The 26670-nt window shown below is 56.8% G+C and overlaps 3 protein-coding genes across 3 annotated transcripts; 2 read left to right on the top strand and 1 right to left on the bottom strand.

Moving 5' to 3' along the window:
• Positions 1-26: 26 nt before the first annotated feature.
• On the top strand, positions 27-13245 carry LOC119109805 (neurofilament heavy polypeptide; the record flags this gene model as incomplete). Its single annotated transcript, XM_037233559.1, has 3 exons — positions 27-135; positions 10758-13203; positions 13241-13245. Coding segments are annotated over exons 2-3 (2445 nt in total), but the record flags the coding sequence as incomplete, so codon positions are not given.
• A 60-nt stretch (positions 13246-13305) lies between these two features.
• LOC119110211 (uncharacterized) lies at positions 13306-15377 on the top strand. The gene has a single exon (XM_037233946.1). It carries the CDS (start codon positions 13638-13640, stop codon positions 15228-15230), a length of 1593 nt encoding a protein of 530 aa, XP_037089841.1. The 5' UTR covers positions 13306-13637; the 3' UTR covers positions 15231-15377.
• Positions 15378-16052: 675 nt separating this feature from the next.
• LOC119109674 (DNA/RNA-binding protein KIN17-like) lies at positions 16053-26375 on the bottom strand. The gene is given in 8 exon segments (XM_037233396.1): positions 16053-17408; positions 17803-17903; positions 19000-19168; positions 19448-19747; positions 21839-21935; positions 24166-24176; positions 24178-24388; positions 26006-26375. Coding segments are annotated over 8 exon segments (1170 nt in total). The 5' UTR covers positions 26215-26375; the 3' UTR covers positions 16053-17336.
• Positions 26376-26670: the final 295 nt, after the last annotated feature.

Genomic DNA, 26670 nt, shown 5'->3' with positions numbered 1-26670 from the left:
GGCTATTCCGGTCAGGCGGCGCAGCAGTGACAAGTGTGCGGGCGCTGGGACAGCAGTAGGGGGCGTCGCTCTCCGCTCGCCGCCGCCGGCCGCCCCGCCGTCGGTGACGGCCTGTCGCAGCGCGACCGGACCGAGGTGGGTGGGAGGTACTCGGGACAGGCGGCGAGCTCGTTGCCCTGCACGTGATCCTTGCCGTTCACGACTCACGGGAGGAGACGATTACGCGGGCTGGTTGGAGCGCCGTCTGCAGTGTTTGGTTGGTTTGCCGGCGTTGGGTTGCCTTGTGCCTCGCCGTGACCGTCGACAGTGTATCGATCTTGGCGGCCCATCCCACCCCGCCGGAACGGCCGGGCCGTCCCAAACAGCCCCGCGGCCGGCGGCTCGGGGACGGGCCGAGGCTGGGTGTCGTGGAACATTTCGATGACTGCTGTCTGGATGCATCGCTACACATCACATATGGCCATACCCCATCACGTGTGGCGATGTTTGATGCTCCCCCAGCCGCCATATTCCTATTGAGAGTTCCGTGTCAGTGCCAGTCAACTCGGCGCCAGGACAGGTCCCCCACCCACCGCGAATGGGAAAAGTCGGTGTTTGCTGTCAAGTCTCTCGCAGACTGGACACTTTTGGTGCTTCAGTTCCCAGAAAACGTGGATTCTTGAACTTTATAGACAAAAGACTCACGTCAGCGGAGCACCACCAGAAAACGACCGGGCGGACTCGTGACAGTCACGTAGTTCGAACTCAGACTGGAAGCCAGTCGGCGCTTGTGAAATGGTCTTGGTCAAAAACGACTGCCCTTGGAATGCAAAAATAGCGGATCAAAAAGACACGCAGAGATCTTTGGAGCTTTATTAGCTCTCGCCTATCCCGTAGCCCGGGGGAATAGTTTATCGCTTGATTCGTTTTTCTTTTCTTTTCCATTTGGACATTATCGTAGTCCCAGGCAGCTCGTAGGTGGTGCCACCTGATTTACAACGAACGCATTTTCAAAACAGTTCATCTCAGCTTTTTGAAAAGAACAACATCATTTGAATCCAAAGCATACAAAGAGCGCGGCGTCCACCAAGTATTCAGTCGCTTCTCACTACAGAACAACTACCAACAGCAGGTGACCAGGATGATGCTGGCGGTCCTGGGCTAACCAAAACACGCTGGCAGCAACACCGACTGGACCAGCTCGTCCATACAGATGGCCGCAGCGCAAAACAATGCCGGCATTCCAGTGCCGCCAACTGACTCCGCTTCCATTGTGCATGGCCCCCTGTTGTAAATCGCTTATTCGGCTCTGCAAGCTGGTCCTGTCGCTGTTGCTACGGCAACGGCAGTGCAACGGAAGCAGTCGTGCAATGGCGGTCAGGCAGGCATACCTGTCGCCGAAGTCAGTATCTTTCCCAGTGGTAGGAAGCTATGGGAGCTCGCTTATTGGCTGTACTGCTCATCCACGGACGTCATGATCGCTTGGACGAGTCCATTTTGCACATCTGGGGAAAATGTTGGAGGCAGTGTCTCGCCGACTTTTGACCGGCCCTTGGACGTCTCTCCTCGCCGGCGGTGAGCCATTGACGGTGTTTTCATTTGGCATCGGGATCCTGAGACTCCCAGCGTACCCTGCCTTTAACAATAACAAGCTCTCTCATTCCATGATTTCTAATGAAGTACCCTTGATTGGCATGTCCCTTTGTAATTTTGCGATTTAGTAACATTTTGTGCAAAATAGGGGATGCAGAGATTAATAAACATCTGTTTGGCCGCGCGACAATGGGTGAAGTTTATGTATTTAAGTATCTGAAATGAAAGCCCGGGATAACTAAATATCCAATGAAAGCCCGGCATGGGACTCATGCTCCTGGGCCACTCATGACCTTTTGGTGTCATGAAGGTAAGCCAAAATATCATGGTGAAGATATACTAAGACCTTCATTTTGCAGAGCTTTAAGTTATGTTTTCAAGAGGAATTTCTGCGCCTTTCATCCTGAAGGAATTCCTGATCAATTCGTCCTTCAGGGTTCGGCGAAGTGGCACCATAAACCTGCATTTCCGGGAGTCGCAATCTTTGTTTTCCAGAGACACTGAACTTCAGGGGCGCTATAAAGGGCCTCAAAGCGTTCATTTTCGAAGCAGCAAACTCCAGATGGCACCGCAGCGTTTCTATCTCATCATTGACGAAATCCGCGGTCAGCAATTTGGCGAATGGTCACCAAACCTTTCAATGTGTGGCATCATAACCTTTATTCGTAAGAGGCATCAAATCCATACGGGTCATTTAAAGGCCCCAACATCTTTATTTTTAAGGGGGACCAAGATCAGCAGCAGCGCAACTTCTGTGCCTTCGAGTCTGACAAAATCCACGGTCGGCCCCCCGCGAGAATGCCGAAAGTCTTAATTCTGGCATCGCTGGATGCATTTTTGAAGAGGCGCGCAATTCTAAGCAGGTACCACAAAGAGCTCCAAAACATTTAAATTCAAGTGACGTCAGATTTCTGGGGCACACAATTACCCCCAAAATATTCATTTTCATAAGGATTTAGTGGCATCACCATCGGTGCCACTAGGGAAAGTAAGCGGCCTTAGGTCCTTAGGCCCCGGGGGTCCCGAGTGACCATTTGGGCCGTAGAGGCCGACAATCAAGGCTCTGATTAGAAAGCGCGAGGGGCAGATCTGGGGCATATGAAGGGGCCCGTCAGAAGGCCAGGCCCTCAAAAAGCAGTCGGAGGACCTCCTGCACTGATCGGAGGCCTCTGAGACAGTGCGGGTCTCTATGCCGCGAATGCTGAACAGTCTGTTCCGCGCCGTCCGTGGCCCTGTGGCCGCTTTCCCAAGTAGGGGCAGGGCTGGGCCTGCAAATGGTTATCAGACACCCCTTGCATTGGTCGGGCTCCCAAAACGGTGAAGGGCCCCTGTGCTGATCAAGGGTTCACAGGGGACCTCATGCCAGCGATGGACCCCAGTCGGCCAGGAGCACATTGGTTAGCCAGGGACAGGAGCGGGCACCCGAATGTCAAAATTCGTCTTGCGTTGTTCAGGACCCTGGTGACAGTGGAAGGAGACGTGAGAAAGACCCTGGTGACGGTGGAAGGAGACGTGAGAAGGACCCTGGTGACAGTGGAAGGAGACGTGAGAAGGACCCTGGTGACAGTGGAAGGAGACGTGAGAAGGACCCTGGTGACAGTGGAAGGAGACGTGAGAAGGACCCTGGTGACAGTGGAAGGAGACGTGAGAAAGACCCTGGTGACGGTGGAAGGAGACGTGAGAAAGACCCTGGTGACAGTGGAAGGAGACGTGAGAAGGACCCTGGTGACAGTGGAAGGAGACGTGAGAAGGACCCTGGTGACAGTGGAAGGAGACGTGAGAAAGACCCTGGTGACAGTGGAAGGAGACGTGAGAAAGACCCTGGTGACGGTGGAAGGAGACGTGAGAAAGACCCTGGTGACAGTGGAAGGAGACGTGAGAAGGACCCTGGTGACAGTGGAAGGAGACGTGAGAAGGACCCTGGTGACAGTGGAAGGAGACGTGAGAAGAGACTCGCGCGGACGGAGACTCGGAGACGGAGACTCGGAGACGGAGACTCGGAGACGGAGACTCGCGCGGACGGAGACTCGGAGACGGAGACTCGGAGACGGAGACTCGCGCGGACGGAGACTCGGAGACGGAGACTCGGAGACGGAGACTCGCGCGGACGGAGACTCGGAGACGGAGACTGGCGCCTGATCGGGCGCCTTAGTGTGGCATCCACCAAGTATTCAGCCGCTTCTCACTGTTAGCATTTATATATGGGCTCAGACCAGACTCAGGAGAAAGCCAGGCTCATTACGCGGGTGATGGTTACGGACCAATCTGTGATTTTTGTACGCTGACAAACTTAACCCTGGTGGTGGTGTAAGGAGAAAAAGAGAGAGAGAGAGAGAGAGAGAGAGAGAGAGAGAGAGAGAGAGAGAGAGAGAGAGAGATAGAGAGAGAGAGAGAGAGAGAGAGAGAGAGAGAGAGAGAGAGAGAGAGAGAGAGAGAGAGAGAGAGAGAGAGAGAGAGAGAGAGAGAGAACTGGGGCAGATAACAAGGCGTCATTTCACCAAGTTTCAGGGAGCAGCTAATGCAGCTATGAGGAGACACAGGCATGGCGCGCAGAGTAAGAGTAAAGCGTCCATCGACCGGAAAGACGCGGCGTGTCCATATGGTTCGCCGTCTTGCGGCCGTGCTGTTTTTCCTGGCACGGGCTCGAGCCGGCGCGGCTTTGCGACCGATCCTGTGAGGAATTCTGAGGAGTCGCCAAGAGCTGTCACCCGCGAGGTCCGGGTCCAGGCGAGGGATGGGCAGCGGCCACCGCGCTCTAAGTCGGTCGCCCGAGGCGGAGTCAGCATTTTTCCTCATTGGGACGTCCTGTAGCTGTCGACGGAGTGATGCTTGGACAGGCGTTGTCCTTGACACTCCAAAAAACCGCGCTTTTGAAGTATCCTCTTATATTGCAATTTGCTTGTCACGCTGACGTAACTTTTACAAACACGCGCCCTTTTGCCGGCATGTACAGTCTGATAGAGATATTCAGCCATCTTATTTTCTTGAATACGGACAACTTGGCTTACTTTGATTGTGGTTATCTATAAGCTGGAGTCTGCATGAGTGTTTTGTCTTAAGGCCAGGGGCGTTTTCACATGGCAGCCTCTGGCTGTGCGTGCCACTCCCTTGTCAGATTTATTAAGTGCATTAGTATGAACGCCAATAAATTCTGACGCAAAAATAATCGGAAACACGTTAAGAATATAAAGATCGATAACACGCGATGCGGTTTAATCTGATGCAACAAATTGTGTGCGCCTGTAGTGCGCTGAAGTGGGTTTGCAGCGGACAAAATTGACTTGTTCCTCCCTGCGAAATGTTCAGTGCGCCCCGCTCTAGACCCGTAACCAAGCATTCCGACCTGCAGTTCATATGCAGCATGTGTTGGAGAATTAATCCATTCGCGTGGTATCCGGGCGATATTTGATTTCATGCCAAACCCTCATCATTGTAACAGACGACCCATTCAGATGTGCTACCCTGATCGTCCGTCTACTCTTCGTTTTGCTCTGTCTAACTGGGCGGAGTGGGGCGCGAGTCGCCCGTCTGGCGGGACGTGAGTCCGTCGCGGGTCTCCTGTCTGACTGGGTGGAGTCCGTCGCGAGCCTCCCTTCTGGTGGGATGTGAATCCGTTGCGGACTACCCGTCCGGCGGGACGTGAGTCCGTCGCGGGTCTCCTGTCGGACTGGGCAGAGTCCGTCGCGAGCCGCCCTTCTGGTGGGATGTGAATCCGTTGGGGACCACCCGTCCGGCGGGACGTGAGTCCATCGTGGGCCGCCTGTCTGGCGGGACGTGCGGTCCGGGCCGAGCGGCTCTGGAGCTGGGCTCGCCGCCGCAGCGGCAGCCTTGGCCTTGTCCGGGGATCGATGATGAGTCAGCTGGCGGGTCTGCGCAGGCTGGCCGTGTCACAGGTGGCGGTGTGTGTCGGTCGGGCACTGGCGCTCCCAGGCGGGCGCGGCTCGCTCTGGTGCTCCCAGGCAGGTGCTGTTCGCCATGGTGCTCCCAGACGAACGCGGATCGCTGTGGTGCTCCCAGGCGGGCACGGCTCTCTCTGGTGCTCCCGGGCGGTCACGGCTCGCTATGGTGCTTCCAGGCGGGCACGGCTCTCTCACTGGTGCTCCCAGGCGGGCACGGCTCTCTCTGGTGCTCCCAGGCGGGCACGGCTCTCTCTGGTGCTCCCAGGCGGTCACGGCTCGCCATGGTGTTCCCAGGCGGGCGCGGCTCGTCCTGGTGCTCGCAGGCTGTGCCGCCGCGCTGCTGCAGCACACAGTCTCTGACGCTATCAAAAGCGGCCCCCACACTGCCGAGCAGTCCACTTTTAGCACTCTGACTCAGCACAATACTGACAGGGTATTGTGCCGAGTCAGATGATACTAGCATGGCCTCACAGGGCTCAGTATCGGCGATCGGAGTTAGTTCCGCGGCTACTCACTCGCTCATGGCTCTAAACTCGCAGCGCGAGTAGCAACCAGCATCATCTCCGGTAATTTTTTGAATCGGCTTTCGTGTCCCAGCAAGCAGCACCAAAGCATTCGGCATCGATTGTCAGAACATTTTGATTCAATAGCGTTAGAGACCACCCAAAAATACACATATTCAGACCTCAGACCATTTGCAGGGCATGTGATGTGATGTTCATATGTGAGTCAGCCATGACAGTGGCAGCCTCGGGAGTACGTGACACATACGACCACCCTCGAATGTGACAGTCGTATGTGACCATCCGGCATGATAGGCGTGTGTGACGATCGGTACCACTGGCACTTATGTCAGGCGTAACAGCTGAGGAGAACAGAACAGTTAGAACGTAACAGTCGGTCGTGACATACGATGTGATTACTGGCTGAACAGTCGGATGTGACAGGCTTATGTGTCGCTCGCGGGTGATAGTCTGATGTGACAGTCATGTGTGACAGTCTTACAGTTCGGTGTGATAGTTTAGCGTGATAGATAGAGAGGTCTTATAGTTTGATGTGATAGTTTAGTGTGATAGATGGAAATAGAGTTGTGTGTGATGGTCTTATAGTGTGATAGATGGAAATAGAGTTGTGTGTGATGGTCTTACAGTTTCGCGTGATAGCATGATGTGAAAGTCGGGGTGGCAGTCTGACGTGATAGTTGGCTGTGATGGTGGTATAACAGCGGGGAAGGACAGGGTGAAGTGATTGCGGGCAACGTCCTCAGATGATCGCATCCTTAACAAAAAAAATCAGTGCGATGTAGCAATCGGCCATAGCATGTGCGGGCACAAGCCTCATCTAGATTTTGAAAGGATCTTGTGAATGAGGGTATCAGTAGCATGGCATCAGCTCAATATTCCCACGCAATTAAGAATGGTTTTCTGTGTTTGTGTTCTGGATGGTGTTTAGCGTAATGCAAACATGCCAGACAATCCAATCGACGGTCATATTCCGCTGGTAAATGTTGACATCGCGATGAAGAGTGAGTTGGCTGCAGGCGAATCAATGAAAACGGTTGTGCAATAGTGGAAGCGCCGGTGCCAAGGTAAACCCTGAGCCGCTGACTGGTACATCTGCAGCGAACGGTGCTGTTGTACAAGTGCCAGGGCCAGACGCACTGGCCGTGAGCGATCGATCTGTACCGCCCAACCCGGACCATTAGTGAGCCCGGTCTGGAGGCGGCCAGCGCCGGCGGCGGCCGCAGGGACAGCCCGCGGCAGCATGGGAGGGGCTGCGGCTGGTGAGCGGCGGCGGCACGCCGAGTATGTCTGAGCCGCGTCCGGACAGGGCTGTCTGGGGCGTGTCCAGACAGGGCTGTTTGAGCCGCGTGCGGACAGGGCTGTTTGGGGAGCGTCCAGACAGGACTGTCTGAGGCGTGTCCAGACAGTGCTGTCTGAGCCGCGCCCGGACAGGGCTGTCTGAGCCACATCCGGACAGGGCTGTCTGGGGCGTGTCCAGACAGGGCTGTCTGAGGCGTGTCCAGACAGGGCTGTCTGGGGCGTGTCCAGACAGGGCTGTCTGAGCCGCGCCCGGACAGGGCTGTCTGGGGAGTGTCCAGACAGGGCTATCCGAGGCGTGTCCAGACAGGGCTGGCTGGCAGGGAGCCGATGGCTGCGACTGTCCGCACGAGCTCGGAGTTCAGGCGCGCTCGGAGATAATGGTCGGAGATCGCTCGGAGACGCTCGGGGCTCATGCAGCATTGCTGTACGGCATGTACTACTCGAAGTCCCACCAAACACGTTGTTTTAAGGATTTACTTGTTGATGCCACGCCGCCCCTGCGGCACTGAAACAACAGCTGATGGCCGCAGGCCGCGTACTTCATCGCTGTGGATATGCGAGCAGGCTCATACACGTTCAGGGTTATAGAGATGCAAATGCTCGTGAGTCGGATTGCTTATTGTAAGCTGACATGCGATTGGTGTCCGAATCTCAAGCTGCGAGGATGCGTGGGTCTCGTACTGCACAGCATGCCCGCATCCCTTGGTAATTTGGCAACTCCACAATACTGGCGTGATGACTGGCGCAATATCTGACCCACGCGCAAATCGATCCTTCCAGCCATGTTGTCCTAAGCAATGTTCTGTTAGTTTATATCTATCCTTGAGCCTAATGTTTCAAGTATTTTTTTCGAGTTACAGAACGTATCCATGGCAGAAATTATTCGCGGTTAACTGTTTGAAGGATGTGATTAAACGCTGCTGCAAGAGTTTACCAAACAGATCAGGACTTGCTTGACATGCTAACATGTTGTGGCATGTTATAACATCCATAGCAAATACATGGGGCAAATTGACAGCAGATCCTATTCAAATTGGATCCGGAGATAACACCTCGTCCGTGAGATTTTCACAAGACCCACGTGCTATACCAGTACATGGACCGTCGGTAAATATTTACTGTCACTCTGGCCCCGCCGGGACAAGTAAACTCCCCTCCGAGTTTGCACTGCCACCGTTGGCAAACCTCCAAAGGGCACCAGGACCGTAGTACCGCCGCGAGGGCAGCTCAGCGAAAGACGAGAATACCGGACCACAGACAACACACGCCCAACATTCCGTTTGCTGTCAGACCAAGGCGCTGCATCGCCTTGCGTGCACTCCACAAACGGGAGGCGTTCTGTCAGGACGCCGGACGGGAAGCATTCTGTCAGGGCGCCACGCGCGGCTGAAGCGCCGCGCTGCGCCTGTGCGTCGACGGCCGACACGGAACTTTGGAATGAAGCCAATTCCGGCTGGCATCGAATCGGGAAGTGCCCTCTCACGGCGTTCCTCACCAGTTTGGGCCCGGGACTGCCCTCTCTCACTATGTCCTTCACCAGTCTTGGTCGGGGCCTGCCCTCTCTGACTACGTAACTCACCAGTCTGGGCCGGGGCCTACCCTCTCTGACTACGTAACTCACCAGTCTGGGCCGGGGCCTACCCCCTCTGACTACGTAACTCACCAGTCTGGGCTGGGGCCTACCCTTCCTGACTGCGACGCTCACCAGTCTGGGCCGGGGCCTACCCTTTCTGACTGCGACGCTCACCAGTCTGGGTCGGGGCCTACCCTTTCTGACTGCGACGCTCACCAGTCTGGGCCGGGGCCTACCCTTTCTGACTGCGACGCTCACCAGTCTGGGCCGGGGCCTACCCTTTCTGACTGCGACGCCCACCAGTCTGGGCCGGGGCCTACCCTTCCTGACTGCGACGCCCACCAGTCTGGGCCGGAGGTTGCGCTCTCCGGCTGCGGCCTCCTGTTCAACAGCCTTGGGCCCGGTCCTACCGTCGACTGCACCCCTCATCGGCCCGAGATCGAGCGGAACCCACCCTGGACGGCTGCGTCCCCCATCAGCCTGAGACCTGCTCGCCATCACTCGTTTCGTGTCTCACAATAGCAAGATATGGCCCCATCAGATCCCCGGCTACATCCCTCACCAGTCTGGACCTGGTCTAGAACCCCTGCCTGCGGCCTTCACTAGATCAGGACCTGGCTTCACCATGTTTGACGAAGCTTCTCACCAAGGCGTTAAGGTGACGTGCTATCCCTCGATGCCTTCCCCAGCGCAGCAGTCTGGGGCTCAGCCCCACTCTTCGTCGCCGTTTGCCCCAACAGCCAGGGGTCTGGCTGCGAGCCACTGGGTCGGCGCCATCTGTGCACGACTAATGACGGTCGAGAATGGCGCCCACACCGGCGGCAGGGGCGCACCCAGTCGGCGGATCGCGGGGGTCGGAGGTCCCGCCACCAGCGGCAGGGGCGCGCCCTGTCGGCGGACCGCGGGGGTCGGAGGTCCCGCCACCAGTGGCAGGGGCGCGCCCTGTCGGCGGACCGCGGGGGTCGGAGGTCCCGCCACCAGCGGCAGGGGCGCGCCCTGTCGGCGGACCGCGGGGGTCGGAGGTTCCGCCACCAGCGGCAGGGACGCGCCCTGTCGGCGGACCGCGGGGGTCGGAGGTCTCACCACCAGCCTGCCGGACGGCCGAAGACTACGAGCAAGGCGGCAAACGATTCTGTTGTCAATATTCTGCTGTTGATATGTAATAATGCTTATGTGCAGGTTGATATCATTGTTGAGATGAGAAAGCAACTTGTAGATTAACTTGACTTGTATTATGTTGTCGCTTCAACTACGCCATGAATTAAAAGTTAAATTAAACGTCGCGGCACAACTTTATAGCACGAGGTATTTGGAGGACGTGCACACCGGATCCAAAATGAAACAGTATACAGATCAGTATGCTCACTCTAAACCGTTCCTCTTCTGGTCGACACAGCTTGTTGGACCTTATTCTGACATGAAACGTGGGAGGACACGACGACTGCTTCTGCTGCCGGCTGAGAACGGCAGCATTAACAAGGAGTTTGTGCGATATAACCTGGTTCAAAGTCATGGTCAAATGTTTTAAGTTCTTACCGTAACGATGCGTCGATGATGCTCATGTCACCTGTCTCTGCATGTGGTCATGTGATGGAAAAAACGGAGGGTGGTGAGCCTGACCTCACCCGTGCCTCCCTCGGATGTTTGTGGGCCAGGAGAGAAAATAGGATGGTAGCCCTGACCCGGCCCGACACCTGCTTCCCGCAGGTGTTCATGAGATGGACGAGAGCAGGTGTTGGTAGTCCTAAACCCACATGGCGTTTGCCTCCCTCAGGTGTCCGTGGAACTGAGAACGACGGGGGTTGGTGCACCTGACCTGGTGCTGCCTCCCTCAGGTGTTGACAGCCCGGAGGAGGGTGGCGAGCCTGACCCGACATTGGTCTCTCTCAGGTGCTCATGGGCCGGAGGAAGACAGACGGCGGCGGACCTGGCCCGCTGCCGGCCATGGTGCGCAGGAAGAACGCCGTGAACGAGGAGCTGACGCTGGCGGCCATGACGGAGGATGTGTGGGCCGCTGTTGAGTCGGGACGAGAGCGCCGCCGACGGCTCGCGTGCGAGCGCTCGTACGGCCTGGGCGGGCCGGGCGCCGGAGCCGCCCCAGCTGCCGGAAAGGCCGAGCTGGGAGGCACCCAGCCGGCAGTGACCGGAGCTGGAGCTCTGGCGGCATCCCGCCCGCCGGCAGCGGCGGCAGCGCCGCCTGCGCCCGCCAGATCGGCTGCAGCTCCACCGGCCGGACATGTCCCGGTGCCGGCGTCGTGCCCACCGGGCCAGGGAAACGTCGGTCCAGTTTCGGCAAAAGCCGCCAGTCCCCAGGAGGCTAAGAAGTTGACAGGGATGCAGTCGTCGGGGCAAAGCCAGGGACATTCGAAGAAGACAGCACCAGACGAGGCAGACGGAAACGCTGTAAGTGCCCCGACAGTCAAGGGCGCTTCAAAACAAGATTGCAATGTCACCAAGACAAAGACAACAGATGAGAAGCGGACGACTCAGAACGACGTTTACAAGGCACAAGATTCTGAAAAGCCCACGGTAGTGGTTGCGACTGAGCAGAAGAAAGATGCTAGAGAAACACCAGCGGATAACAAGAAGTCCAAGCGAAACAAGCGTAAAGGTGGACGCCTGAGCGAAGGAGAAGATCAAGCAGTCCCCGGGCCGGTCCAACATCCGCCCATCGTCGGCGCCCCAGCTTCTAACGCGGGAAATTCAGCTGAGCCCCAACAGAAGCGGAACGTAGCTGCGGCGGATGTCGTGCCCAGTGCGGCGCCTGCCCAGACGGCCACAGCTCCCAGTGTCGCCCGGCAGGAGGGCGGCGTCGTCCAGCAGCCCGCACCGGCGGCACCTCTCGCCATCAATCTGACCCAGATGGTGTCCGACGAGCGTCCGCTCGCCAGCGGCGCGACCGCTCCAGCCGCCGGCGCAGGCGCCAGAAGCGCCTCCTACGCCGAGAAGGCTCGGCACCCGCCCGCCAGCCCGCCGCTGGTGGAGCAGCCGCCGCCGCCGCCGCGCGAGGAGAGCCCCGAGCCGACGTACGACCCGCGGCCGCGCGCGCTCTCTCCACCGCATGCGGCGCCGCTCTCGCCCAGTTCGCCCACCTCCGAGGAGTGGGTGCCGGTTGAGACGCGCCGCGAGAAGCGCAAGCGGCGCCGCAGCGAGCGACTCAGCGAGTCAGAGCGCAAGAGCGAGTCCGAGCGCAAGAATGAGTCGGCGGACGCGTTTGACCTGCTGCTGTCAGGCGGGGAGGGCTTGCACGATGGTCTACAGGAGGCACTGGAGGAGGAGGGGGTCGCCGACCAGCCGCCGCAGCCGGCGGCCGCAGAGAGCAAGCAAGACGCCTTCGACCTGCTCATGTCCTCTTCCATGGACCTCACCGAAGGGTTCCAGGAAGCGTTCGGTGAGGAGTCACAGGTTGAGATGGAAGGGCTAAAACAGGGTCCCATGTCCAGCGCTCCGACCATGGACGCGTTCGACCTACTCCTGGGTGGGGATGACGACCTCAAGAATGGTTTTGAGGAATCATTTGCGGACGATACTGCAGAAAAAATTGCCTTAGAGCGATCGGTGATTGACAAACAGAAAGATGAAGTCAAGGAGAGCAAGGATAAGTCTGAAAAAGCAAAGAAAGAGCGTAAAACGTCTCAGTCCGACAAGAAATCCTCACAGAACGCGGATTCGAAACGCCAAAAGAACGGCGGGGAGCAGCAGATTCCCCCCACCACGGTTTCTCAGAAGGTGCCCGAAAAGCAGCAGCCTATCGTATCACCAGCCACTGCCGCACAGGAACCAAACGACAAGCCGCAGGACAAGCCAAAAAAGCCTCGGAGCAGGAAGAACAGCGAGAAGACGAAGAACCGTACGCCGCGTGCAAGCACGTCTAGTGAAAGCGAACCGCCGGGCGCTTTGACGGAGGTGGCGGCCGCGGCTTGGTTCGACAAGGCTTTGCACGATGCTGCCGAGACTAACTTCTACCAGGGCCTGCATGGTGGCGGGGCGGGATGCCCCGCGCATGGGCCCGACAACCAGCAGGGGCCATTAAAAAAAACTCCGCCGAAGCCAGCTTCTTCACCCCTTAGTTCGGCCAGCCATGAGCGCACCGTAGAAGCCAGTCCGTGTCCGCAGTCGCTAGGCAAAGTAGACGCAGACGCGCAGCGCGACGCCCCGCCCAGCGCCGCTCGCCAGCCTGTCGCGCCGCCATCGAGGACAGGCCCGTCGAGCCTGGCCTCGCCGCCGCTCTCCCTCGGCTCGGAGGTGGGAGACCTGTACTTCGAGGACGTGGTGCTGGCTGGCCGGCAGAGCGCGGCCACCATGGCGGCGCTGCCCGGGTTCACGGCGGCGCCGCGCAGCGAGCAGCCGGCGCCCGGCGAGCAGCTCGACAGCCTGCGCACCGAGCCGGAGCTGGAGCTGGACGAGCTGGGCGACGACGAGCAGGCGGCGCCGGGCGAGCATCGGCCGCCGGCCAAGACGAAGCGGCCCCGCCGGCGCCGGCGCAGGAGCGAGCGGAAGAGCGAGACGGAGCCGGTCCCTGCGGCCGCGGAGCAGCCCGTCGCGCGGGAGGGCGGGGGCACCGGGCACTCGGTCGGCGGCGAACTGGCGCGGCCGGAGGCTGCAAAGCAGCCGGGTTCCGGCACCGCAGCGTCCGGAGACGCGGCCGAGAGCGGCCCGCAGCGGCAGAGCCTCCCGTCGCCGCCTGTGACGCAAGACAAGGCGCGGCACCAGAGGCGCAAGAAGACAAAGTCGACCAGCGGCGGCGGGGAGGCCGCGGAGAACGGCGCCATGCCGATCGAGACCCGAGCGGCGAAGTGTGACGAGACCGGAGAGCTCATCCCCGGGTCGGTGGCGACTGCGACGTCCGGACGGAGCGCGGCCGAGCCGCCGGCGTCAGAGGTCCCGCTGGCCGCTGGCCGGCAGGCCGACTCTCCAGCCGGGCAGAGCGAGCCGGACAGCATGCCCAGCACACCGGAGCACACCGGCTCGGCGGACGGCGCGCCGTTCCGTCCCGACGACGAGGGCAAGCGGTACGCCTCGCTGCTGCAGCAGGGCTACGACATGTTGCCGGCGCGGCCCGTCTTCTTAGCGCACGCGTGCTTCGTCTGCAAGCGGCTGCACAGTAAGCAGTGTCGACTGAAGTCGTGCGGCAGCTGCCGGCTGGTGGCTTACTGCTCAGCTGAACACCAGCGCGCCCACTGGCCACTGCACCGCGCCCTTTGCAAGGTCGTCACCAAGCGCATGCGCAAACTGGGCACCGACCATCTGTACCGGGAGGCGTATAACGTCACCAGCCACGAGGAGTGGAAGAAGGTCCGCTTCAAGCACATGACCGTCTGCGAGGAGATGCTGGGACGCCCGATGGAGGCGTGTGAGAAGGAGATGTTCCTGTACCCACGCGTCTGCGACACCTGCCGCGAGACGACCCCCGAGAAGCTGCACACCTGCCACCAGTGCCACTCGGTCAGCTACTGCTGCGAGGAACACCTGCGCAAGAACCACGCCAAGTTCTGTAAGGACTTGCGTCTGCTCGTCGACATCCACTGCTACCAGAACGAGAACGGCGTGTGTGATCCGCCGCTGCCGGACACCATGCTGACCACCTACGAACCGCTGCCACCCAACATCCGCGAGTTCCTCGTAGTTAGCATGCTCGGCCCCGTCAAGGCGTACGGCATGGGCGGCATCGAGCTGGCCACGCTCTCCGAGAACGCCTCCTACCCGCTGACGCTACTGTACGCGCTGCAGAACATCCCAGTGGCAGAGGAAGCCCACATCAGCCAGCGCACCGAGCTCACCGTGCATGTGGTGGGCGCTGAGTTCGCCGCCGAGTGCGACAGCATCACCAAGTGGGACGTGTTCCTGCTGAACGTGCTGCCGCGTCTGCGGCGGCTGCACGTGGTGTTCGTGGGGCCCGAGCTGGAGGTGCCGGGCAGTCGGCCGGGTGTCACCGAAGAGGACTTCACCTGCCTGCCGTGCCGCGCCGCCGGCAAGAGCTTCACGTGCGAGTTCCAGCCGAGCACGTACTACCACACGTACTGCCGCAGCCCGCAGTTCCGACCGCCGCACGCCATCTGCGCCTTCAACGCCGGCCTGTACCGCACGACGGGCCACGAGCGGCGCGACTCGTGGCGCGAGACGCTGCCGCACCTGGTGCCGGACGGCGTGCCGCTCGTGCTGACCGCCTACACCATGCTCGAGTGCCCGCAGGACGTGGCGCGTATCCAGCAGGAGCAGAAGGTGGACGTGCTGCTGCCGCCGATGAAGAACCCCTACCGCAGCACGCGGCCCGCCCAGAACTTCCTCAACGAGCACGAGAGCCCGCTCATCTACAAGAACCAGTACGTGGCCTGCCTGACGGCCGCCCGACCGAGGAAGTAGCGGCGCGGTCGGGCCGCGCGCCGCGGGACCGCCGGCGAGGGCCGCCGCGCCCTCCCCGCCCCCCTCCGTGTGGGGCCCACCTCCGCTCTTTGGCGTGGAATCCAATGTAAGCTGTGAAACCGTGTTAGGGCGTGTGCTTAGTCAATAAACGGCTGGTGAAACAAGGCGGGCGTTTGGATGGTGAGTGAGCGGCACAGTTAAGTAGTTTTTGGAAGGTAAGGCACGCTGAAAAAATAAATGCCATTGAAGACAAGGCGGTTTAATTTTTAGCGCTTAAATGTTCTTATACAGGCAGTTAGTACTGCACATAAAATTTATCTGACCGTGGGAAATCAATTTCCAAGAGTTCCAAACAGCGTCAGATTTCATAGCTCATGTTGAAAGTGGTTGTAACTCCCCCCCCCCCCCCCCAGACGTCCACAACCATAGAGCTGTAGTTCTGGGTGGAACGGCCTCAGACATCCATGTCATCTGGCTTTGGGGACATGACTAATCCGCCAAGCGGCGACTCCGAGACCCCTCGGTCCTGCGGAGCGGCTTGCGGAGCAAGTTTTAGCTGTTTCTCGCTTATCGATGAAGGAATTTGCTACAAGATGCTAACTCAGTTCTCGGTCCGAACCACAGAACCCTCGAACCTCACGCCAGCGTCTCACCAGTTCCCTACAACGCTGCAGTGATATGCGTCACTGACCATCTTGATGGCGGGCATGCCCGTGCGACGGCCCTGGTCGAGCTGCTACGCCCAGGCAAGCCTGCCATTCGGCCCCAGACCGTCGATTCACTTAAGCGGTTTAGTGCCCGATTAGTTGCACCAAGCGCTGATGAACATACAAATGTCGTATTGCAGACCACATGCAGTCAGACTCCAACTTCTTGATCTGTCTTCCGTGAGCGACGTTCGCGACAATCGCATGCTACGTGAGAGCTGCACGTCTGTAAGAATTTCTTTCCGAAGCGTTCCGAGCATTCTGCGCTAGATCACAAACGATGTTGCCGAATTATGAGGCACGGCATAATTCGGCGCCAAAGCTATAAACACCGTTACCACAAACGGTTAGCGACAATGCATTCGACGTCTCACACGCGATACATTTGAACTGCTCAGGTTGGTGCCTGCCGCCACATAGGATTACACAAGTCATGGTAAAATACTCGGCCTGCCAAATAAACGACGAGCTGGAATGCAATGAATCATCGCTACCGAAACCTAGTGGATTCTTGGATGACCTACATGGTGTTTCGAAGGGAACAAAAGTTCTCAAAGCAGTTTAATGGTTCCCCCACAGTTCTTCCTGACAGCAATGTGGAGAAACCATGCGTTGCACGCACCCGCACGTTTGGAACCGCCCATCGTTAACATTACCGGCCGGCTAAACTCCGGAAGCTAAGTTCATGAGGCCGGCAAGCATTATGTTCAGGCACACAACACACGGGTACTACTGCCGGAGACAGATCAATACAAGCGGAGGCGCGCCTCCACCGCCCCACACGCGACGTGCAGCGCCAGGCACGTCCGTCCACAGAGCAACAATTGCGGCGTCCTTGCGCGAGACACACGTTCAGCCATTAGAGGTGACCACCGCCACCAGTTCTCGCACAAGGGCCTTCACTGCCAGGTCAACATGACACTACTCCCCCAGTTCGCCCGCCACGGTCCAAACATCGACCGAGCGCATCTGGGGACCGGACCCGCCGGCCGCCCCGGACTGTGCGCCCAGAGGCGGCGCGGTCCCGCGCCAAAAACTGCCCACGTCACGCGCCGACGGGCCTCTGCACAGCCTTGCGCCGACAGGTGGCAGCACAGTCCGGCGGCCTGAGCAGCGCACCGTCCCGGGCTCGGCGCCGATAGGTGGCAGCACAGTCCGGCGGCCTGAGCAGCGCGCCGTCCCGGGCTCGGCGCCGATAGGTGGCAGCACAGTCCGGCGGCCTGAGCCGCGCACCGTCCCGGGCTCGGCGCCGATAGGTGGCAGCACAGTCCGGCGGCCTGAGCAGCGCGCCGTCCCTGGCCCGGCGCTAACAGGTGGTGGCCCAATCAGGTCGCGGGTTGGCACCCGCGGCCCGTATCACAGTCAGCCGCCAGCGGCCCGGCGACACGCGGCCGACGCGTCACGAGGCCACGTGCAGCTTGCTGAAATCCTCGTACGCCACCTGGCTGAGCCGACGGCCCTTGAGCGGCCCCTGGAGCGGGAGTCGAGAGTCAGAGGACAGGCCGAGGGGGGGGGGGGGGCTCCGACTGGGACGAGAGCACGCACTCCACACGGACGCCACGACAGGAACGCCCTAGTATTGGTGCGGGGGACCAACACTGATTAGGACGCTCCGAGAACGTAACGCGTCATTTGCTCTGTCAATGGAGTGGCACACGAGGGAGAAGAAACCTTACTGCGCCCATTTACAGAAGCGAACAACGCTAGCAGAAAAGGTCCACCGTAACATGTTTTCTTCACAAACCCATCGAAACAGCACAATGTGTCTCTGATGTCACCGTCTCGCCACAAGTCTGCGAGGACGCCTGTGAGCCAGCGAGCACTACGTACAGCGGCGCTGGCACCGGACCGTTCCGCACCCTCACCTCGGCTATCGTCAGCGACGCGCAGAACTTCTTCTCCTGTATAGCGTCCAGCGTGGCCGTGGCGCCCCGGTACGCGCCGTTCACGATCTTCACCTTCCGTCCTGCCAGCACGGTATGACGTCACGCGCGGGCCAGGATATCCCGGCCGCCGGCTGACGGGCGCCGCCCCGCTGGCGACGTCGTCAGAACGCGTACACTTCTGACAGGGCACAGCGCGCAGGGAGATGAGCGCGGCGAATCTAGCAAAGCGAGGGTTTCTCAGGACGCCGGCCGTGCAGAACGGTGCACGCCACGTCCGTGGCCTGGCCGCAGCAGATGCCGAACCGTAACATTCTCCAAGCACATCGTACTCCTGTATGTGACATTGGGACCAAGGGCTAATTGGCATCGGCAGACAAGGCGTCGGTTACAGACGCCAACGTGTGAAACACCATACTGCTAGCCTAAATGGCATCGGCAGACCAGGCGTCGCTTACACACGCCAACGTGTGAAACACCATACTGCTAGCCTAAATGGCATCGGCAGACCAGGCGTCGCTTACACACGCCAACGTGTGAAACACCATACTGCTGGCCTAAATGCATGAACGCACGTCATACGCGGACAGATAACTGACACAAAATACATCAATGAGGGGAAAACAATACACATGCTATCTGCGTCACAGCACGGAGCCTGTGACAATCGGTATGGGTCACGTGGACATAACTTTCTGCCCTAACATGTCAGATTATTCCACACGGGACCCAAGCGTGTCGTCCACGCAAACCGGGCTGAATGACAACCTGAGTATCCTATAGTATTTGATTCTGTTTAATGTCGCACCAATGCGTTTCTCTGTTTTTCGCCTAGTGTGTTCACCAACCAAGCCCCTTCAGGCTGGTTCCTCGCCCTCGGTGTTCCGCTCCCACACAACTCTGGTGTTTCATCCAGTCCCGTGTCCAGCTCGATCTTGTCTCCCGTCATCTTCCCGTCCTGGCCCACTCTGAACCCGTCTCCGGCTCCCATTCATGTTTTCAACTACTGTTTTCCGCTCCTGTTCGCATTCGGCTCCCGCCTCCGCTCCACTGCAACTGACCCGGTGTTCAGCACTTGACCCGAGTCCCAGTCCCAGTCCTAGTCCCCGTCCCACTCCCGCCCCCGTTCCCACTCTCAGTCCCGCTCCCGCGCCCCCAGCCGTGCGCCCCGGGCCTCACCCACGGCCGGCACGACTGTCTCCAGGTGCGCCTGGTCCAGCTTCAGCTTGTGGCCGCCGTCCAGCAGGCGCAGCACGGCCCGGTAGCGGTCCTGCACCTCGGTGATGTGGCCCTTCTGCTTGTAGAACTTGTCGCCCAGGTCCTTGGTCACCACCTTCACCACGACGCCCTGCGGCAGCGCGGACACCGCCTGGTGACGTGGTGGCTCCGACAGCCGGTGGAAACCAGGAGCAGCAGCTGGTGACCTGGTGTGACCCCGGTACGGCGACACAAGAGGCCCCGAGGCACTGCTTGGTGACATGATGAGTATGGATGACACACGGAGGTCGGAATCACACGAACGCCGCCAGAGTACGCGAACGGGGTAGACAGCACCATATCCGAACACCAGTCATTGAACACGGCATGTCCAGACCATCCACAAACAAGTAACGTCCAGTACACCCACTTCTGTCAGCCAGTAGTCCTTCCTGTTCATCTTCTCCTTCTTCTGCTCCTCGAACGCCTTGATCTCGTCGAGCGCGCTCATCTTCCTCTTGCCGGAGGCGGAGGCGGCGGCGGAGGCGCTCGGCCGCGTCGGCCCCTCGCGCGCCAGTAGGTTGGCGCCGGGCCGCGGCGGCCGCAGCTCAGCCTTGCGCGCCGCAGGCAGCGCCAGGCCCAGCCGTATGGGCCGCTCGTCGTCGGGCCGCTGCAGCTCGGTGTACTCGGCGGTGGCCGCCTCGCCACCCTGCTCGCGGGCTTTCTCCACCTGCCGACGGACACGTGACGTGACACCCGGCGTCGCCCAGCAGCCAGCCTTCACCACTCCGGCTGATGCTGCGGCGAGCGTGAGGCGCGCCAAGGCGATAGACGAGCCGTGACAGGAACAGTACCTTCGAACGCGTCGAACATGGGATAATGCCGATGCTTCTCTGCGGCTGATTGTCCATGGTATTCAATCATTGCCTGAGGGTCGTTTAACCCGGCACTGCCTGGGAGTGGGCGGGGGCGGGGATTAAATCCGCCCCTGTCCAATACTCACTATAATTCAACAGCGCCTTCAGATATCGCTGCTCAATAGTATTAGCTGTCAAATGATGAGTTATACGCTTTGTGCCAAAGTGAGTTATACGCCTAGTGTCATAGTAACAACTATGAAATCATAATAGATCAAGCGTGAGTGATGTCAGAGGACGTCACGCTTGCCGATTTTTGACCAAAAAGGCATGGCCGTAGACAAATGGACGTAGAAGCCGGCAAAAAGAACATATTTTATATCTGTACACTGCAAATGTGCCACAATCATTTTACCAATCATATTTGCGCTGTTTCACTCTTGCACATTTAAATGTTGGTACATCAAATGCTAAAAATATTGATAAAAAGTTCAATCGACATTTTTGGACCAACGACTCAAAATTTTGGAAACATGAAAGAACAGGCCCTAGACAAGACTATAAAGGATGCTTTCACCAAATTGCAAGCAATTATCTGTAACAATGAGCGAGCTATGGCTTGAAACACATCGCGGCCCACGTTTGCCGTGTCCATGTGGGCCCGGGCCGGCGGTCGACAGTCGGCGGGCGGCGGGGCTCAGGTCCGCCGCTGTGGCGCGGTGACGGGACGGCGGAAACCGTTTATCAGTTTCGCGCGCAAACCAACGCCCACGTGACGGGCGGCGGGGCGCAGGTCCGCCGCTGTGGCGCGGTGACGGGACGGCGGAAACCGTTTATCAGTTTCGCGCGCAAACCAACGCCCACGTGACGGGCGGCGGGGCGCAGGTCTGCCGCTGTGGCGCGGTGACGGGACGGCGGAAACCGTTTATCAGTTTCACACGCAAACCAACGCCCACGTGACGGGCGGCGGGGCGCAGGTCTGCCGCTGTGGCGCGGTGACGGGGCGGCGGAAACCGTTTATCAGCTTCACGCGCAAACCAACGCCCACGTGACTGCCCGCGGGGTTCAGTGGCATCAAGCTGCGCCGTCGGCAGGACTGAACCGTCGAAAATAACGCGAAAATCGATCCAGCCGCTCATCCACCACCGAGGACATCGATTTGACCTTGACCTTTGACGGTTTATGAACAAGCGATATCTCTTGCTCACGTGACTGATACCCCTATTTGTGGAAAGCTCTCCCAATTTGTGTTTAGATGGTTCAAATATGACGGAAATAAATAGATCAAAATAGACAATTAGACCAAGGTTTCAGCTCTCATTTGCACGGCACGCGACCTTCGCTCTAGGCCTGGTACGGCGCGCGTAACACTGGATACCTGCCTACGTAGTATGTTTGACCAGGGCGCAATAATTTCGCACCATAAAACACGCTTCTTAATGGAATACGCTATGGGGGCTGTCAGACATCCCATGGGAAAGCATTTTAAGAATTTGGTCTTGACCTGTGACCTTAGTACATACTGCAACTTAAGTTTGTTGTGTGGTCTGTGACCGCACGCCACGGTGCCATCCATTGCGATTCGAATTTTTGAATTAATCCCGGCCGTTCTCGGCCTGAGCAGGGACAGATCATGAAATGATGTAGCTGCCCAGCAGGCCCAGTAATGCACCATTTCATTATGCCATTTAAAGCACAGTGAAGCTGCCAATTCCTTAGTCCTTTACTTTCATGGCGAAGGCGCGAACACCGTTTCATTTCGCGTGTGACAGTTGGCACACTACGGGAACTCCCAACTGCTGCGATTCACATTATCATTAGCCCGCCTGCTCCAAGTCGCGTCTTTGCATATATATATATATATATATATATATATATATATATATATATATATACGGTGTGTATGCGCATTATACGCACGCCTCATGTGTGTGTGCGCGCGCATGCATACGTAAGGACCTGACCTGGCGTTCAATGAACTCCATCATGCGCTCCTGGTCATCCTTGTCCATCTTCTCCTTCTTGAGCAGCGCCTCTTGTCGAGCCAGCGTCTCCGGATCCCTAGAAGGCCGGAGGCCACGTCAAATCTCGGCTCGGCCACATAGTGCACAAGCCACACGCTGCACAGCATTGGTTCATGATGAATGTTCGTGAGAATAATGGGCTGGCAAATTAATTTCTGTTCTGCCTGCTGCTTTCCCGTTAACCGTGTGCTAGTCACTTGTGTTTAGGAAACGAATTAAATACTGTACCCATACGTTCTATCAATACACATGACATAACTGTTTATGGGAAGCAGTGGTGACCTTCCCTGTTTGGGACGTCGAGAACCCTTCCAGATCAACATAGCACAAAACAGAAATGGCGCAATTCAGTTGATGCACTGACACCAGCTTATCCCGATCCACGTCTGCTTTCCACTACACAGCCATAGGCGCCGCCTATTGGCACCAACCATCCTGGGTGCATGGCTGCCCATACGTCGCCGTAGCATCGTCGAAATGCGAAGAAAATTAGTCGCAAGGGAAAGAAGGAAAAAGCTACTACAGACCGCAGAAGGAACGCAAGCAAACGACTCCGTAACGAAACACACCAAGGGCGCTATCACTGTATTTGTATTGGGTTATCATTACTTTGCTTGGTCTCTTTTTGTCTAATCACCGACGACTTTGCCGATCACTGGTACCCGAAACTTCTCCTGTAAGACAGTCCGAACAGCTTGCTTTAAGTTCAGAATTCTCAGAAACTGTAACCGCCTGCAGCCTGCGTGATTTTGCCAAAAATATGCGTATAAAAACATCCCATTGCCTTAATCTAAATCCAGATTCGAAAGGGTGCTGTATAATCAACCTGAAACCCGAGCGCGTTGCCGTCACACAACCTCTCATGGAGCGTCAAGAGATGCAGTGGTCATACCAACGTCCATAGGTCACAGCCCCGACAGGGAATAGGACCCGGACACAGCGATGAAACTAAGCGCCTCCTCTCCCCCCCCCCCCCCCACACTACGCTTACACTGACCTAGATCCTGGATGACCTTGACCAACCTTTTGCATTCAGGAGTATGCCGCCTTCTGTAGTTCTTGACACTGATTTTAAATATAAATGTCTAAAAAAAACTCAAAAGGCCTCGTAGGCTTGAACTTCTCAATGTCAAATAACGTCACTGGCCTGATATGAGCTGAAGTGACCTCCTGCTCAGAAAACACACCAAAGTAAAAGCTGGTTGTATGAGGTCTAACAGCACGTCGGGTACCGAGCTCGAATTTGATTTTGTTTGACTTTACCCGAAGATCAGAACCCAGGGACCTAAAAATTTGACACAAATGAGATCCCATAGGGCCATGCCTGAATCTAGCATATCTCCCCTCCCTCTCTCTCTCTCTCCCATCTCCCTAGCATAACCTCTCTTAGCTTTTTAGATATAGGGGGTCAAACTGACCCCGCCTCCATCGGTGTTAAATGCGCTGCATTCAACCGGCCACGCGAGCGCGTGTTGATCCTCTTAATGTGACGTAGGCTTCACTGACATGACGCTGCCACGCAAAACCCGTCATCACAACTGATTTCGAAAACTTGTTTTCATATGACATGGATGATGAGCACCTGGTGTCTGGTGTTTACCTTTGTCAAGTAAAATAAGTAATAACAAAAGCATGAAGTCAATGAAACCCCACACCTCTCATGTCGGTTTATACCACAAAAACAAGCACTGACTGGCGGACTGTTTTGCGGACAGTCACCTATTGCACGTGGTGCAAGCATTGCAGCAAATACAACCATGCAAGAATTAATGAACACATTACTCAGTACACATGACACACCAAACCATTCGAGGCATGCCAGTTCATGAGCAACGCAACGTTGCGACCAAAACCAGCCAAGAACCCACCAATGGGTTGTCTTTGTCAGCTGTTTGTAACTATGCATCACCGGCAGCAGCATGTCTCAGCCAAACTCAGCTATTCAGGCCTCACTGGCGCCACCTAGCTATGACTGTTGAATTCCCCCCGCCCCCATGCCACCTACGAAAGACAGCATATCGCAGCTTCAGTTATCCCAGCAATGGCGGCCGAGCCTCTCTCTAGCTCCCGCCGCGACTCAGACCTGTCAGGCCCCCCATCCAGGACACACGGGCTGACGTCCAGACCGGTACCGGCCTTTCCCGCCGCTCCCCGCGATCCGCCCCGGAGGCGTCACGCCCCGGCTGGCATGCCTGCCGGGCGCCCGGCCGCCGGCGGGTGGCAGCCACCTCCGTCCGCCTTCCTTCCGCGCCGCCAGCGGGCCTCACCTGTCGATGTACTGTGACGAACCATCCCTTCTCGGTCTCGTCGACGGTACACTTGCCGTCGCGGCCCAGGTACTTGACAAAGTCGGTCAGCGTCTCCCACTGGGTGGCGTTCATGTGCAGGTGCTCCTTGTGCGCGATGTACTCCTGGTACACGTTGTTCGCGTGCACGCGCTTGGTGCCGAACCGGCGCCGCAGCAGCTCCAGGTAGCCCTCCTCGAACTCCCTGCAGGGGCGGCGCGCCGTGAGAGAGGCACCCGGCGCTGAGCGAGCCGCCGCCGGCGCTCACTTCACCGCCGCGACGCGCCCCTCCGCTGGACGGCACACGCGGTCCGGACATCAGAGGACGACAGCGTCCCATTCTCCGGTGGGGAGCAGCCTCAACTAGCATGAGATTAACCAGTCCATCAAAGGAAAATCGTAACCACGACATCACAATCAACAAACAGTGGGCTGAACATATTACAAGATAAACTGGATCCATCTGAGCCATATTTCCCACTGGGCATTTCCTGTGCCAATGTGCAATGCAGCTTTTCACATTTGATGCCCTACTACCACAATTTGCACAAAAGTCAATTTTGGCATGCTATTAGATTGTGGCTGATGAGTTGCATGGTTAGTTATTGCATGAAAATGTTTGATAACACCATATAACCTCTTTAATGGGGAAGTGAAAGTAATGATACATGTGTCAACTATAAGTGCAGGTAAGACAGATATGGCTGTGGGCATTAGTTTGAAAAAGTTACTTGGCAGTGCTGTGAAATTTGTTGAGCTCATGGCCTTTTTTAGTTTGTTGCTGTTCTCTTCACTCTCTTTTTGTTCTTCCCATTTGTTTCAGCTGATCAACTGATGTTGATGATCTGATGACTGATGATCAACTGTCATTATGCATGTTTAGCAAAACAATTGCCCCAGCTCATGTCAGGTCACAGAACTTTATTATCTCTGGAGGTTTGCAGATCCATTTTAAACATTTTTTCTGAGTGTTGGCACGAATGACGCTGTCGGGCAGTAGCATAGTCAGAGTTTTGTACATAAAGTTACTAAATTGTGGCATGGTGTTCACTTTCACCCAAGGAGGCTCTCTGGGGGCAGACTGTGTCTTGTCTCTGCAAGTGCTGTTTTTTATTCAGATTTTCTGAACACTCTGTTTTGTGTCTCTGGGCTCATTTTATGTTATAGAAGCCTTACAGGCTTAAAACTGTCAAAATAAACTGAAGCCTTTACCCCAGTTATGTCCTCAACAAATGAGCCATACTGTTTTATATTTTTATACTCAAATAAGTTTTATATTCTCAAAGAAGTGTCTGCTGTAACATAGCTGGAACAAGGTGATATGGAATTAATGGTGATTGTTTGGTTGCAAGAAATGACTCTGCAGTTACAATACAATTTACTGAGTGATAACACTGATGACTGACACCTAGCGATTGATGGGGAATATAAATTTGTCTGTATATTTATGTGAGGTGGTCTCTGATGGAAGTCTCACATGCCATGGAGCAAGGGAATTATGCATAGATGCAGGCACACTGGTGTGGACAGGAGTTGGGACCAGTGGGGCAGGTATGGCTAGGTTAGGTTTGGTAAGGTCAGGCTAACTTATGTGATCCACTTTAAATGTTCAGTGAACAAACAGCTGCATGCAATAACCAGCACAGGATAAACTGCTAAGTTAATAATTACCCTTCAATACTTTGGCCAAGACAAATCACATGGTGAGCACCACAGAGCAGGTATAACAAACAAGCCATGCTTTTTTAAGAGGTTTCCAGAATGTAGGCGCGTCGATTTTGGGCAATAGGCCCCCCATGACAAATGTTAATGGCTAACTTACTGAGAGAATGAATCCAAATATTGATCAGGATTCTCTGCAAACAGCAGAAGCTGCCTCTGGTGTGATTCGGAGCTGGTATGACACTTGAAGCCATTCTCATCCCTGCACTGTTTTTGGCACATCTGACAATACCATCTAAGTTTTTGAAGTCCTTTTGCTTTAGCCTTGTTCGCAATCCATTTCGGAGTGCCCTTTTCAGCCTTCCCCATAGTTTGTCACTAGATAGCCTACGTGCACACTCAAACGTAACACCAGTGGTGAAATGCACGTCCAAACTGCAAAATCCAGAATATTCCACGTCTAGGGCCCTGGGATTATCCAATCCCAAACTGAGACAGGCCCCACGGGCAGCAGCACGTTATAGTTTGTTTCGTGGTGCCTGCAGTGGTCAAGCGATGCCAAGGCTATCTAACGGAAGAACCGTGGATATGGCGCGGATGCGGCGAAAAGTATCAGCTCGCTGCGTAAACAGTGGCTCCTTATGTTACCGTCATTGTGCTTACGATTACTGGAGGGCAGGTTAAGCAAAAGCTGGCTGCTCGCGATATTTTCGTCCCCTAGCGTAGTAAAATCAATCATTAGACTGCACCGCATTCATCTTTGTGCCCATTGCCCCGACGATTTGATGAGAACCCCTAGTCAGACATCATGAGTACCGGACAGCC

This window comes from Pollicipes pollicipes, unplaced genomic scaffold (genome assembly GCF_011947565.3).
Source record: "Pollicipes pollicipes isolate AB1234 unplaced genomic scaffold, Ppol_2.1 Scaffold_7231;HRSCAF=8579_pilon_pilon_pilon, whole genome shotgun sequence".
Taxonomy (NCBI): domain Eukaryota; kingdom Metazoa; phylum Arthropoda; class Thecostraca; order Pollicipedomorpha; family Pollicipedidae; genus Pollicipes; species Pollicipes pollicipes.
Note: the sequence above shows the minus strand (reverse complement) of the source record. Positions and strands in the feature narration are given on the sequence as shown.

Bases quoted from the DNA above. Each gene is read 5' to 3' on its own strand.
- LOC119110211 (XM_037233946.1), top strand. From the start codon at position 13,638: ATGCCGATCGAGACCCGAGCGGCGAAGTGTGACGAGACCGGAGAGCTC.